Consider the following 14,486-nt stretch of genomic DNA (forward strand, 5'->3'; position numbering starts at 1 on the left):
GGAGGTTTCCACATACCCTTAAACAAAATAAAAAAATAAATAATTTGTCTTACTTTTTTATTGTTAAGAAATTCTTTTAAATATCATAAAACTACTTTGAAATTAATTGTTTTCTAATTGAATATTTTTGTTAACAATATTTTTAATTTGAAATATGAAATCCAGGGACTTTTTTTTGAATGCTATTTTAACTTGTCCAATTTCCGCCAATGAGAATCGTTCACAAATCACTAGTCATTTCAGAGAATTTAAAAATGTCCTCCTCCATGAAAAACAACAATAGAATAAACAATTGAAATATATTTTTTATTTGCAGTGTATTAACGTTTAAATAAAATCATTTCCTAGTGAATTAAAGTGAAAAGTGAATTTGTAAATTTATTTTCCGTAAAAATAATTAGTAAAACAATAAACTACGGATATATAAAGTTTTCCTAACCTTTAAAAGTATTTGATGAAGTGAATTGAAATTTTTTTTTCTGATTTTCGGGTTATTTTTTATAATAACAATAATTATTATTATTATATAATAAATACTACTAGAATATGGCAAATTCAAATTCTGTATTTGTTCATCCAGCTCAAAATTATTATTTCGCTGAAGATAAATCTCTCAAAGAAACGGCAATAAATGTTGACACAAGTAATAACGTTAATAGTTCAGATTTTTTACAATGTTTTGTATGCGATTCACTAGTGCAAGGTAAACATTATACTCTCGCATCATGCAAAACTCAAAGTACAAGAACACGTGTTATTGAAAAATTAGGAGAACTTGTTGGAGAAAGGTGAGAAATTTTCATAAATTATTTTTATGTTCAATTTTTTTCATATTCATTTCAATTATTTTTATTCCACTGTTAGAAATATTATTTATTTTTAAACAATATTTTTATTTTATAATTAAAAGAAAACATTTTTTTTTATATATCCATTTTTTTTTTTTTATTAACATATTTAAAATATATTATATATTTATAGATATATGGTTGTCATATCAGAAAATGATATAATTTGTCGTAGTTGTGCGAATTTAATAAATACATTGGATCGTTTAGAAATGGAAATGAAAACAGTTAAGGGAACTGTTTTACGTTATTTGGAACGTAAATATTATTTAGAAAATGGAGAACTTGAGACAAATGACACGTCAATGAAATCGAGTCAATTATTAAATGTCACAGCGACTAATGAAGAAAATGAAAAGAAGAAAAAAAAATCTTCCATTAATATTACAAATGATTTAGTTATGACAAATAAAAAATTAATTTCCTGCGATAAATGTCGATATTCAACGAATTATCAAACATTTATGATTCATCATCTTAGACAACATATAAATCAAAAAATTAATTGCGATAAATGTGGAATACAATTTATTGGCAATAATCAACATAATAATTCACATAGTTGTAAGATAAAAACAAAAACATTGATTGACAATGTTGAAGAAAATTTGGGTGAGTAATTTCCCTTTTATTTTCTCCACATTTAAATTTTAATTGCTCCAATATTCAATAAATTCTGATTTTTATTGATTAAAAAATTAATTAAATTTCCATCTATAGATTAACAGGGTGGTCAGCCAACCGGGAGAAAGCCGGGACTGAAAAATTAATTCGGGAGATTTTATAGGTTTTGTGATTCGCGCAATTATTCGAAAATTGTTCAACTTTTAATCATCTAAAATTTCGTGTTAATTATGTAAAATATATATGAGCGATTCCACGTGAGATTGAAGGGTCTATCCTCAGATTCCTTCTATACTACGTCTAATCTAATTCTGTGTCAAAAAAAGAATATTAAATACTAGCAAAATTAAACGCGCGCAAGCGCGCCAAATTAACTATTTAATTGTTTGTTATAAAGAAATTAAAGATGAATATTATCAATAATAATTTAATTTATTAGAATATTATTACATATTAAATGATAATAATGAAAATTATATGTTTACAGGCCTCGGATTATACGAATTTTTCCGACTTTTTTCAAAAATACGACTTTTATCGACTTATTTTAATAAAATGCGACATTTTTTTTTACATTTGAAAAAAAATGTAAATAAAATACATTTTTCTAGTATAAAATGTAGATCTTCTTCAGATCTTCTTCAATTCAATTATTTAACAAATTTTGAACTAAAATGATTCTTCACTAAATTAATTATTTTTAATAATTTTAATGAAATACATCACAAATTTAATTATATCAAAATTATTTTTCAATTAAAATTTTTATGAAATTTAACAATTGTTTATAATTTTAAAAAAAATATCACAATAAAATTGAATTATTTTTTAAAAATTTCAATTCAAAATAAACTAAAATCCAATTATTACCCGAAATTTTAATTCAAAATCAATTAAAAATCCAATAATTATCCAAAATTTTCAATTTAAAATTTAATTATTTACCAAGTTTTCAATTTAAAATGAAATAAAATTCAATTATTTTTTAAAAATTTCTATTCAAAATAAATTATCCAAATTTTCAATCAAAAATGAACTTCAATTAAATTATTATCCAAAATTTCAATTAAAATTCAATTATTTCCCAAAATTTTCAATTCAAAATGAACTGAAGTTCAATTATTTTCCAAATTTAAAATCAAATAAAATTTCATTATTCTCAAAAATTTGAATTCAAAATTAATTGAATTTTCAATAATTTGAATTTAAAAGCATCTAAAATTTAATTATTTCTAAAATTTTCCATCGAAATTTTTTTTTGAAATTTAATAATTTCATTTATAACTCTAAGGAAATTCAATTATTTTTAACTATTTTAATAATATTCTTTGAAATTTCAACTATCTGAAACCATTTTTCAATTAAAAATGATTTTCAAATTATTGTATTTTGTCCGCATTTTCTAATAAATTATTAGTGAAATCATCTAAAATTTTAATTAAAAATCACTTAAAGTTACAATTAATTTCAAAAATCTTAATTTTAAATCTTTGAAAATTCAATTAAATTTAAAAAATGTTTTCCAAAAATTGTTTGATAAATTATTTTTAGTTCTGTAAAATTTAATAATTGTTTGAAAATTAACAATATCTTTTGAAATTTAATTATTTCTAAAAATTTCAACTTTAACCCTTCGAAAAGGATTATTATTAAAAAAAAATTTTTTTATTTAAAAATCTGTAAAATATTTTTGTTAAAATAAAAAACAAATCCACTTTTTTTGGAATATAAATCGACTAAAACGACTTTTTTGTGTCTTTAAGTTGATTCAAGGCCTGTATTTTTATAATTAATATTTAATAGGTATTCGTTGGCCCCTGGTACCTTAAAAATAAATTTTTTTCAAATTACTATCTTGTACGAAATTTCCTGGCGCATCTTTTTTCTCATCATAAATTTTTTGTATTTGTATACAATTTTTGAATCAATATACAACTTTAAAAAAAATTTCGTTGGTAAACGTTGTGTACTTCAGCTTCGTGAATTGAATTTTCGAATTTGGAATTTTAAAGAAACTTATTCCGAAATTTGGAAACACAATTATACAACTTTGGCAAAAATGAGAAAAAGAATTGTCAAAATTTGACACGTCAATTAAGATTACTATTCAAAAAAACACGTGAAATCAGAAAAGGCCAACTTCAAGTTAGGACAGAAGGACAGACCAAGCATTTTATTATTATATAATAATTACTAAAAATCGAAAATTAATTATAAAATGTTATTTAGAGAAAGACTGAAAAATACCGTGCCGAGAAGGTAGGAAACCCCCGCTAAGTAAACGGAGCCCGATAATAAGTTTAAAAATTAAAAATAAATTTTATTTTTTAAATAAATAAATAAATAAATTAAAAAATTTTAATTTTTCAAAATTAATTTTTTTCTTAAACTTCAATATTTTCTGAGCAAAAAACGTTTAGGAAACTTTTTTCTAGGACTAAAAGTGAAAAAGTTATGAGTAATTGAAAAAAAAGTTGCACTAATTTTTCTAATGCAAATATCTCGAAAAATAATAAATATTTTTTTCAAACTTTTATTTACTCAATTAGACCCATAATCTCTACCCAAAAACGTAGTATAGAAGGAATCGGAGGATAAACCCCTCAATTGCACGTGGAATTGCTCATATACCATCAACAAAAATTAGCTATTTTTATTTCTCACAATACAAAATTTTTTAATTCTACACTCAAAGAAAATATATAACAAAATTTCGTAGGAAATACTTTTCAATTTAGGGAAAATGTGCCAAACTGGAAAAAAATTATATAAAATATATTAAATCTCAGTAAAGATTTTGTATGATTACTATAAATTATGTTGAAGTTCGTAAATATTTACTAAAATTTCAAATACATTTCTTAAAGACTGAAAAATATTTTCACAAGTATATTATTTTTTGTATCAATATTTCAAATTTTTACACATTTTCCCTAAATTGAAAAATGTTTACTAAAATGTCTACTATACTTAATAAAATTTGTTATATTTTATTTCAATGTACTTCATAAAACTTAAATTTTATAAATTTTCATAGAGTGCTTTTGATGTTGATTATTTTTTACAAATGCATACTACATAAATGTAATAGATTTGTGTACAGAAAAAATGTATTTTAATACCGGGAGAAATCTCTAATTTCTACCGGGAGAAAACCGGGAGGCAAAAATTCTAAAAATAGTATGGCCACCCTGATTAAATTAATTAAAATTTCAAATATTATCCGAATTTTAATTAATTTTAGTTTTCAAATTATCCGAATTTCAATTTATCCAAATTTTGATTCATTAAAGTTTCAATTTACCCAAATTTTATGACTATTAAGGCTTAAATTATTAATGAAAATTTTCAATTAATCAAATGTATTTTAATATTTTATTCTTTTTGTTTACTTCTTTTTCGACAGAAAATAATATGGTTGACATAAATAATGTAAGTGGAGAAAATAATTCACTTCCTCTTCTAATTCCAGAGGATCAAAATATTGAAATGAAAAATGACGAAAATATAGGAGAAAATTTGTCTGATTTTACTAATGTTCACATGGATATGCACGAAATAAGTTAGTTACAAATTTTTCTAATATTTGTCATTTTACGATTATTTAATTTTTAGAAAATAATTTAAAAAATAAAGAGTCAGAGATTTTTATAAGAAATAAAAAATAAAAGAATAACTATTTTTTTCTACAGATGAACGAGAATTAAATAAAGAGGAACAAAGTACAATTGATAATACAAAAATTGTCACAATGACTGAGCAAGAAGATGGAGAACAAATTGAAAATAATATTACATCAGTGAAACAAATTTTAAAACTTAGAGACGATGGAAGTTTAGAAATGATACAAATGAATTCATAGAATTAAATTGTTGCACTCTTAGAAAAAAAAAAGAAAACTAAATAATAAGATTTTAATTCTATTTTTCCTTTTTGGGAAATTGTAATAAAATTTGTTTTCAAATATTTAAATAGAAGAAAAAAGTTATTTTATTAATTTTTTTTTTATTCTTGATCGAAAAGAATACTATTATTTGTAAAATTTTATATTTACAATACTAAAAATTAATTTTAATTTTACTTTGCCTTATTGAATTATTTTTAGAATATTTTTAATTATTATACTCGAAAAATATTTTAAATTAATTTCTCAATAAAACATATTTTTAATTATATACATTTTTATGCATGATAATTTTTCTTTTATTTTCATTAGAAAAAAAAGAATGGATTTAAATTTAATATTTCTAAAATTTTCTATTTAAAACTTTCTGAAATTTAATAATTTTAACCTATAACTTTTCCAAAATTCAAAATATTTTTTTAATGATTTTCTTTTTTTTTTAATATTCTTTAAAAATTCAATTATCTGAAAGAATTTTTCAAAAAAAATCTTTTCAAGTTCAATTTTTATCTGTTATTTCTAATAAATTCTTCAGTAACAGAAATTATCACAAAAATTTCAATTAAAAATCACTTGAAGTTCAATTATTTTCAAAAATCTTTCTATATAATACGTATGAAGTTGTATACGAGGAGGAAAGATTAATTTTGTAAAACATTAAATTTATAGGTCAATATTTCTAAATTATCCCAAAATAATCAAAATCATTGCATAAGGTTGTAACTTTAGTGAAATGAAAGTAAATTAAAAACTGGTTTAGTTTCAGTTTTTTCACGTAATTCAGAAAATTTCCCAGAAAAAAGAAATTTTTAAATTCAAATAACAGTCTCTGTAATTTCAGTAAAACTCACATATTTAAATATAAAATCTTCTTACATCGAATTTTTTCTTGTTTCTTGTAATCTAATATTTTTGTGGGTTTTACTGTAATATACGGATTGGATTGATTTCAACTCGATTTTTTCTTTAGGGTCATTCCATTTTATTTCACCTATAATCGTTGCGGCTTATTTTTAGAAAAATATTTGGTATTTTGTATTAATGACTTTTAATATCCGTACAATTCATTTTTGACAATTATTTTATGAAATTTTTTTTTATTCACGCTGAAATTTAGTTTTTAAGTTGAGTTGAACAGAAAATAGGTTAGTTTGACAGCTTTGGAAATTTTATAAAAAAGAACAGAAATAATTCAGTTAGTACATTTTTTTCATTGATATTTGTTGAAAATAGTCTAATTTACCAATGTTAATTGATAATTGTGTAAAAAAAAGCCAAAATACCACTTGAAAATTAATATTCAAACTTACCTGTGATGATGGAGAACGATTACCAAAATTTTCTCGTCGAATATTCATTTAAATAACTAAAGGCGGATTTCCAATACGATTACGTTCATTGGCTATTGCTTATTTCTGCGTAAAATTTGAAATAAACCAATGAGCGTTGACTGCAATCGTTTTAGAAATGCGCCTTAAATAATTCTTGTAGTGACATCTGTTCAAGGGGCGGACAAATCGTGAACTAACGCTTGAAAAATGACAGTTATTGTGTTATTTAACTTTAAATTGTATAATAAAATGTATTTTAATTGATTTTATAATTGTAACATTGTTTTTTTTTAAAGTATAAACATGAAAGTAATTAACGTAAGTATCAATGAAATATATTTATACATAATGTGTGTACCAATTATATACACTGTTTATTTGTTATGTCAATGTTTATTTTGTTTGAAAAGAATACTAATTTTAAATATTTATAATTTTTTAGTATTTAAAGAAGAATTAAAGTATTTAAAAATGTGTTTTCAGTATTTAACAGTAAATTAAAGTATTTTGAAATACTGTGCAAATACAAATTTATCATTTTTTTTATTGTTGTACTAAATTTAATGATTTCGCGAGATTTTAACAAAATTAAACGTATTTTTTTTAAGAATTAACAAATTTTGGCTGAAGTAATTATTAACTCATTTTAATTTTATTCATTTTTATTTCATTTATTTTTTTAAAATAAATGAATATCTTAAACAATAACAACAATTATCGGACGAAATTTGAAGGTTATGTTTACTTTTGTTTGTTGATTTGAAGTTTCACAATTTATTTATTTCTTTATTAGTTAAATCAGTTTTTAAAAAAACTATATTTATTTTTTTTTTATATATATAAGATGGAAGAATTAATTGACTCAAGTAAATTCGACGTCAAAAGTATTTTAGAAGGACAAGTCGATGTTGCAAAAGCGTTATATGAAAAATTATCATCAGCCGGTTCAACAATTAATTCCTATCTTGTAGAAAAACAAGAAAGACATTTATATTTTGAAAAAGGTAAATAATTATTATATAGAATAATTCTATTTTCTTTGTTGGTATTATAAAATGTTTTTTTTTTTTTTTAAACAAAAAACGTATCAAAATTTCTTTTTTTTGGAATTTACCATAAGAAAAATTTATTTAATTTACAGAATTTATTAAACACACTGCTGATTTTAAAAATGCTGTAAATGAAGTAAACTCTCAAACTATAAATAGCGAAAAAAATTTGGATGCAACGACTTTAAACAAAAAACGTTTGGACAATGAAATATCTAGTGCTATTAATCTCAGAGATATGTTTAAAGAAAAAAAAGAGGAATTAAAAACAGATAGGGAATTTCTAGCTCTTCAAGTAATGGCAAAAGAAAAGGGCAAGTATTTCATTAGAATTGTTTTTTTTTTTTTTAATTTCTCAAAATATTTTCATTTATTTTATATAGGGTCAATCGGGGTAAATCCGAACGCTTTTAGTAAGTTTCAACAATAACATAAGTTTTTTCTTTAAAAAAAAAATACTTCCGGTATTCTGGTGCATGAAGTTGTTACTTTACTTCCATAGAACAATTTTATGGGGTAGCAAAAATTTTTGATAAATTACAATCGCAGGAAACTTAGCGTTCGTATTTACCTCGATACTTTGCAACTTTCCTAAAATATGGGGGTAAATACGAACGCCACTGTATTTCAGAAAAATATTAGGGAAAATAAATTTAAAGTATTGCAATTGTTAAACTCATATAAAAACTCAAAAAAATACGATAATAAACCTATTATGTAATAATGCATCATATATAAATACAAAAATCAAACAGGTTAAAAATTAAAATGCATTACACAATTAAAACCTTCAATAACTTTATCAAATCATAACGGATTTTTGCAAAACTTGGTACAGAAAGTATTTTGGAGTGATTGAATGTAAATACAAAAATAAAAGTCAAATTTTTTAAATTCAAAATGACGTACTTTCCTAAAACTTATTTTTAAAAATGATCAAATTTGCTAACCCTGAAACCCCCCGAGTAACAATTTTCGAGCGAATCCAATGAATTTTTTAATTCTCGTCCGCCATTTTGAATTTTGAAAAACTGACTTCAAATTGGTAATTAGCGACCCCAAAAACCGTAGAATACCAAATTTTATTAAGATCCTGAAAAACTTTTTTCAACAAACCATTTGGCAAAAAAATTGAAACACTCCTTCGAGAGAACAGAGATTAAGTTTCTGCTTATTAATTACTAACGAGGATACGTATAGAAAGAAAAACTTTTTTCTATGTACTTTTATAATGTTAAAATAATAGTGTAATCAAATAAAAACAATTTTGTGTGGCTTTGATGTAAAAAAAAATTATTAAAAATACCGTTCGGATTTACCCCAGTTTTCCAATTTTCTTGGGTAAATACGAACGGTCTGATATTATTAATAAAATTTTACAGAAGGCAAAAATCAAATATAGTTTCTGTTCTAGTATTCATAACAAACAATTATAAATAATAAAATGAATTTTTAGCTTCTTTTTCTTCAAATACGAGACAAAATACTGAAAGAGTGTCTTCTTTGATTTTCAATCTTTTTTGCAATACTCGTTATCTTTGTTTATGCTGTTGCTAATTAACAAACGAAAAATGGGATAATACTTAGAATCTCTTGAAGAGGATCTGAGGTAAAAATTCTCATATCGAACTTATTTTTAAAATTTTTAATTAAGCTGAAATAATTAGCGTTCGGATTTACCCCCCGTTCGGATTTACCCCGGCTGACCCTACTAAAAATTTTCATTTTTTTTTATTTATTTTTTTAAATAAAGTTATATATTAATTTCTTTTTAAATATATAGAATTGGAGGACAAAAAAGAGGAAAAGAAAAAAGATTGGGAAGCATTAAAAAGAGGATGTTTCATTTATAAGGAGAAATTAGATATGCGAATAAGGGGTGATTTTCATCTTGATAATGAAGATATAACAGTAACATTTTTCTACAAAAAATACGATGATAAATATTGTGTTCATCTTTCACGTGATGATAAAATTTGGAAAGGTTTGAAAAATTCTTTAATTTCTACTGTAATTTATTTCTTTTTCAATTTTTTTTTTTTTTTCAAATTCATAACATTTTTTCTTCTTTTTTCCAGTAAAGAAAATTGAACCTGAATTAAAAGTTGAACATCAAAAACAACTGAATATCAATTTTTCCATCAATTCAAAAGTTAATGACATCACTGCCTTTTTATGTCAAATACGAAAAATATTTGCCAATTATTATTGTACATAGTAAAACACTTTTTTTAAAAAAACCACGATAATTATTTTTTATACAGGGGAATACTTTTTTTATAAATTAAAATGATCTTCAAATTAATTAATAATTTATTAAATAAAATAAATAAATAAATATGATTAAAATTTTTAGCAAATTGGAAAATAAATTTTAGGTAAAAAATATCAATTTAAAAAAAGCAATGAAAGAAAAATTATAAATAATTAAAGAAACAAAATTAAAAACATCGAATGTAAAAAAAAAACAATATTTGAGAAGCAATTTTTCAAAACTTGATAAATCCATTTTTCAAAAAAAATTGAGATAAACACAGATTTAAAATATTAAGGAAATTACGAATCGATTTGTCAAAGTTGAATTGAATAAAAAAAAATTATTATCAAAGAATTTTGAATTTTAAAAATATTTTGGCCTAACTTAGATGATTTGTTATTTAAAATTTTTTTATATTGAAAAAAAAATAACCAAAACCTTTAAATTCCCTAATTATAATAAACTTTAATCACAAACAAAACGTCTTAAATCGAAAATACATTCAAATATAAATAATTTATAAAAAAAATTTTTAAAATGAAGTTAACTTTAGGTGAGAAATGTCATTTGTTTAAATTTCTCGAAATAACAAGAAAAAAGAAAAAATTTTATTTATCTTGAAAACCAACGCAAAAATTTTGATATGTTTGTATCCAAATATTCCCAAAATCTCATATTTTTTGATTCTACTGAGAAAGAAGTTATTGATATTTAAATATAGCAGAAATCAACAAAGTGGCGATTTTATTTTTCAAATTTTTTTTTTTTTATATAATTTATGAAGAAAAAAGAAAAGAAAAGTGCAAAGAAAATCTAAAAATTAATTGCAATTACTTTATGAATTAAATTTGAATTGACGTAAAAAAAAGTATAAATTCGTTTGTGATATTATTTTATACTTCTTAAAAATTTATTAATTAATAATTAGTAATAAAATAGAAATACAAATTTTTTAAATTAATTGATATAATGGTAAAGCAGATTCAATTTATCAAAATTAATCTTCTCCTTTGATTTGATTTATGTTATTCTTTACTGTATAAACTTATACTGAACTTTAACCATTATAGCGCCTACCTAGATTTAGTTAATATTTTATATTTTGTATTGTTACTTACGTAACTATTAGAATTTAGGAGTACTTTTGTACGAAAGGGCATGTCCCGTTAATAAATGAAATGAAATGAAATGAAACAAATAAAAAAAATAATTAAATCATAAATAAAAAAATATCTTTAAATTTTGTATTACTTTCAATTTATTAATATCTTTATTTTTCTATTTTATTAATAATTATAAATCATTAATTAATCATTAAAAAGTATGAAACAATATTACAAACAAATTTTTCCTTTATTTTTTACGTGAATTCAAATTTAATTTAAGATATACAATTATATTACACGGAAATTTTTGTACGATTATATTGAATTGAGCTCCAAACAGGATTTTATTATTTTGACAATTGAAATACGATCTTAGAAACAAGAGACGTCGATATTTTATAATTTTTGTATTTGTAATTTTCAATCCGTGACCTAACAATTACATGCTGGTAAAGTAATCAGGGTGGCCACTATTTTTAGAATTTTTGCCTCCCGGTTTAATCCCGGTAGAAATTAGAGATTTCTCCCGGTTTTAAAATACATTTTTTCTGTACACAAATCTATTATATTTATGTAATATGCAATTGTAAAAAATAATGAACACCAAAAGCACTCTATGAAAATTTATTTAAAATTTAAGTTTTATGAAGTACATTGAAATAAAATATAACAAATTTTATTAAGTATAGTAGACATTTTAGTAAACATTTTTCAATTTAGGGAAAACATGTAAAAATGGGTAATATTGATACAAAAAATAATATACTTGTGAAAATATTTTTCAGTCTTTAAGAAATGTATTTCAAATTTTAGTAAATATTTACGAACTGCAATATAATTTACAGTAATTATACAAAATTTTTACTGAGATTTAATATATTTTATATCATTTTTTTTCAGTTCGACACATTTTCCCTAAATTGAAAAGTATTTACGAAATTTTGTTATATATTTTCTTTGAGTGTAGAATTAAAAAATTTTGTATTGTGAGAAATAAAAATAGCTAATTTTTGTTGATGGTATATGAGCAATTCCACGTGCAATTGAGGGGTTTATCCTCCGATTCCTTCTATACTACGTTTTTGGGTAGAGATTATGGGTCTAATTGAGTAAATAAAATTTTCAAAAAAATATTTATTATTTTTCGAGATATTTGCATTAAAAAAAATTAGTGCAACTTTTTTTTCAATTACTCATAAACTTTTTCACTTTTAAACCTAGAAAAAAGTTTCCTAAACGTTTTTTGCTCAGAAAATATTGAAGTTTAAGAAAAAAAAATTAATGTTGAAAAATTAAAATTTTTTAATTTATTTATTTATTTAAAAAATAAAATTTATTTTTAATTTTTAAACTTATTATCGGGCTCCGTTTACTTAGCGGGGGTTTCCTACCTTCTCGGAACGGTATTTTTCAGTCTTTCTCTAAATAACATTTTATAATTAATTCTTCACTAAATTAATTATTTTTAATAATTTTAATGAAATACATCACAAATTCAATTATATCAAAATTATTTTCCAATTAAAATTTTTATGAAATTTAGCAATTGTTTATAATTTAAAAAAAAATATCACAATAAAATTGAATTATTTTTTAAAAATTTCAATTCAAAATAAACTAAAATTCAATTATTACCCGAAATTTTAATTCAAAATCAATTAAAAATCCAATAATTATCCAAAATTTTCAATTTAAAATTTAATTATTTACCAAGTTTTCAATTTAAAATTAAATAAAATTCAATTATTTTCTAAAATTTCTATTCAAAATTAATTATCCAAATTTTCAATAAAAAATGAACTTCAATTAAATTATTATCCAAAATTTCAATTAAAATTCAATTATTTCCCAAAAATTTTCAACTCAAAATCAAATATAATTTCATTATTCTCAAAAATTTGAATTCAAAATTAATTGAATTTTCAATAATTTGAATTTAAAAGCATCTAAAATTTAATTATTTCTAAAATTTTCCATCGAAAATTTTTTTTTTTTTGAAATTTAATCATTTCAATTATAACTCTAAGGAAATTCAATTATTTTTAACTATTTTAATAATATTCTTCGAAAATTCAACTATCTGAAACCATTTTTCAATTAAAAATGATTTTCAAATTATTGTATTTTGTCCGCATTTTCTAATAAATTTTTACATCTAAAATTTTAATTAAAAATCATTTAAAGTTTCAATTAATTTCAAAAATCTCAATTTCAAGTCTTTGAAAATTCAATTAAATTTTAAAAATGTTTTCAAAAAATTGTTTGATTAATTATTTTTATTCTGTTAAATTTAATAATTGTTTGAAAATTAACAATATCTTGAAATTTAATTATTTCTAAAAATTTCAACTTTAACCCTTCGAAAAGGATTATTAAAAAAAAAATTTTTTATTTAAAAAACTGTAAAATATTTTTGTTAAAATAAAAAACAAATCCACTTTTTTTTGGAATATAAATCGACTAAAACGACTTTTTGTGTCTTTAAGTTGATTCGAGGCCTGTGTTTTTATAATTAATATTTAATAGGTATTCGTATGCCCTTGGTACCTTAAAAATTAATTTTTAAAAATAAATTTTTTTCAAATTACTATCTTGTACGAAATTTCCTGGCGCATCTTTTTTCTCATCCTAAATTTTTTGTATTTGTATACAATTTTTGAATGAATATACAACTTTAAAAAAAATTTCGTTGGTAAGCGTTGTGTACTTCAGCTTCGTGAATTAAATTTTCGAATTTGGAATTTTAAAGAAACTTATTCCGAAATTTGGAAACACAATTATACAACTTTGGCAAAAATGAGAAAAAGAATTGTCAAAATTTGACACGTCATAAGATTACTATGCAAAAAAACACGTGAAATCAGAAGAGGTCAACTTCAAGTTAGGACAGAAGGACAGACCAAGCATTTTATTATTATATAATTTTCGATTTTTAGTAATACTTAATATTCTTTTTTTGACACAGAATTAGATTAGACGTAGTATATAGAAGGAATCTGAGGATAGACCCTTCAATCTCACGTGGAATTGCTCATATATATTTTACATAATTAACACGAAATTTTAGATGGTTAAAAGTTGAACAATTTTCGAATAATTGCGTGAATTACAAAACCCATAAAATCTCACGGATTAATTTTTCAGTCCCGGCTTTCTCCCGATTGGTAGGCCACCCTGAGTAAATAATAAATATTTTTATTAAAATTGTTCATTTCTTGATCTCTTATGGCCTTCGAAATCATTCCTGCGAAGTTTCATAATTTTCAAAAATTATCTAATTAAAAGAACAATTTTTCTCGAAATAGAGGGAAATTTTTTTTTAAAATAAAAATAACATTTTAAAAAAAAAAATTTCTAAGAAAAAACG

General features: G+C 21.9%; 2 protein-coding genes across 2 annotated transcripts; both read left to right on the forward strand.

The window, feature by feature from the left end:
• Window positions 1-237: 237 nt before the first annotated feature.
• Window positions 238-5,438, forward strand: LOC127277807 (uncharacterized). The gene is made up of 4 exons (XM_051299195.1): window positions 238-788; window positions 982-1,460; window positions 4,879-5,034; window positions 5,165-5,438. The coding sequence occupies exons 1-4, from the start codon at window positions 547-549 to the stop codon at window positions 5,332-5,334; spliced, it is 1,047 nt and encodes a 348-aa protein (XP_051155152.1). The 5' UTR covers window positions 238-546; the 3' UTR covers window positions 5,335-5,438.
• Window positions 5,439-6,874: 1,436 nt separating this feature from the next.
• On the forward strand, window positions 6,875-9,997 carry LOC127277808 (uncharacterized). The gene is made up of 5 exons (XM_051299196.1): window positions 6,875-7,025; window positions 7,552-7,711; window positions 7,849-8,070; window positions 9,540-9,740; window positions 9,835-9,997. The coding sequence occupies exons 1-5, from the start codon at window positions 7,011-7,013 to the stop codon at window positions 9,972-9,974; spliced, it is 738 nt and encodes a 245-aa protein (XP_051155153.1). The 5' UTR covers window positions 6,875-7,010; the 3' UTR covers window positions 9,975-9,997.
• Window positions 9,998-14,486: the final 4,489 nt, after the last annotated feature.

This window comes from Leptopilina boulardi, unplaced genomic scaffold, assembly GCF_019393585.1.
Source record: "Leptopilina boulardi isolate dan_hultmark-lab unplaced genomic scaffold, ZJU_Lbou_2.1 LbouV2_179, whole genome shotgun sequence".
Taxonomy (NCBI): Eukaryota; Metazoa; Arthropoda; class Insecta; order Hymenoptera; family Figitidae; genus Leptopilina; species Leptopilina boulardi.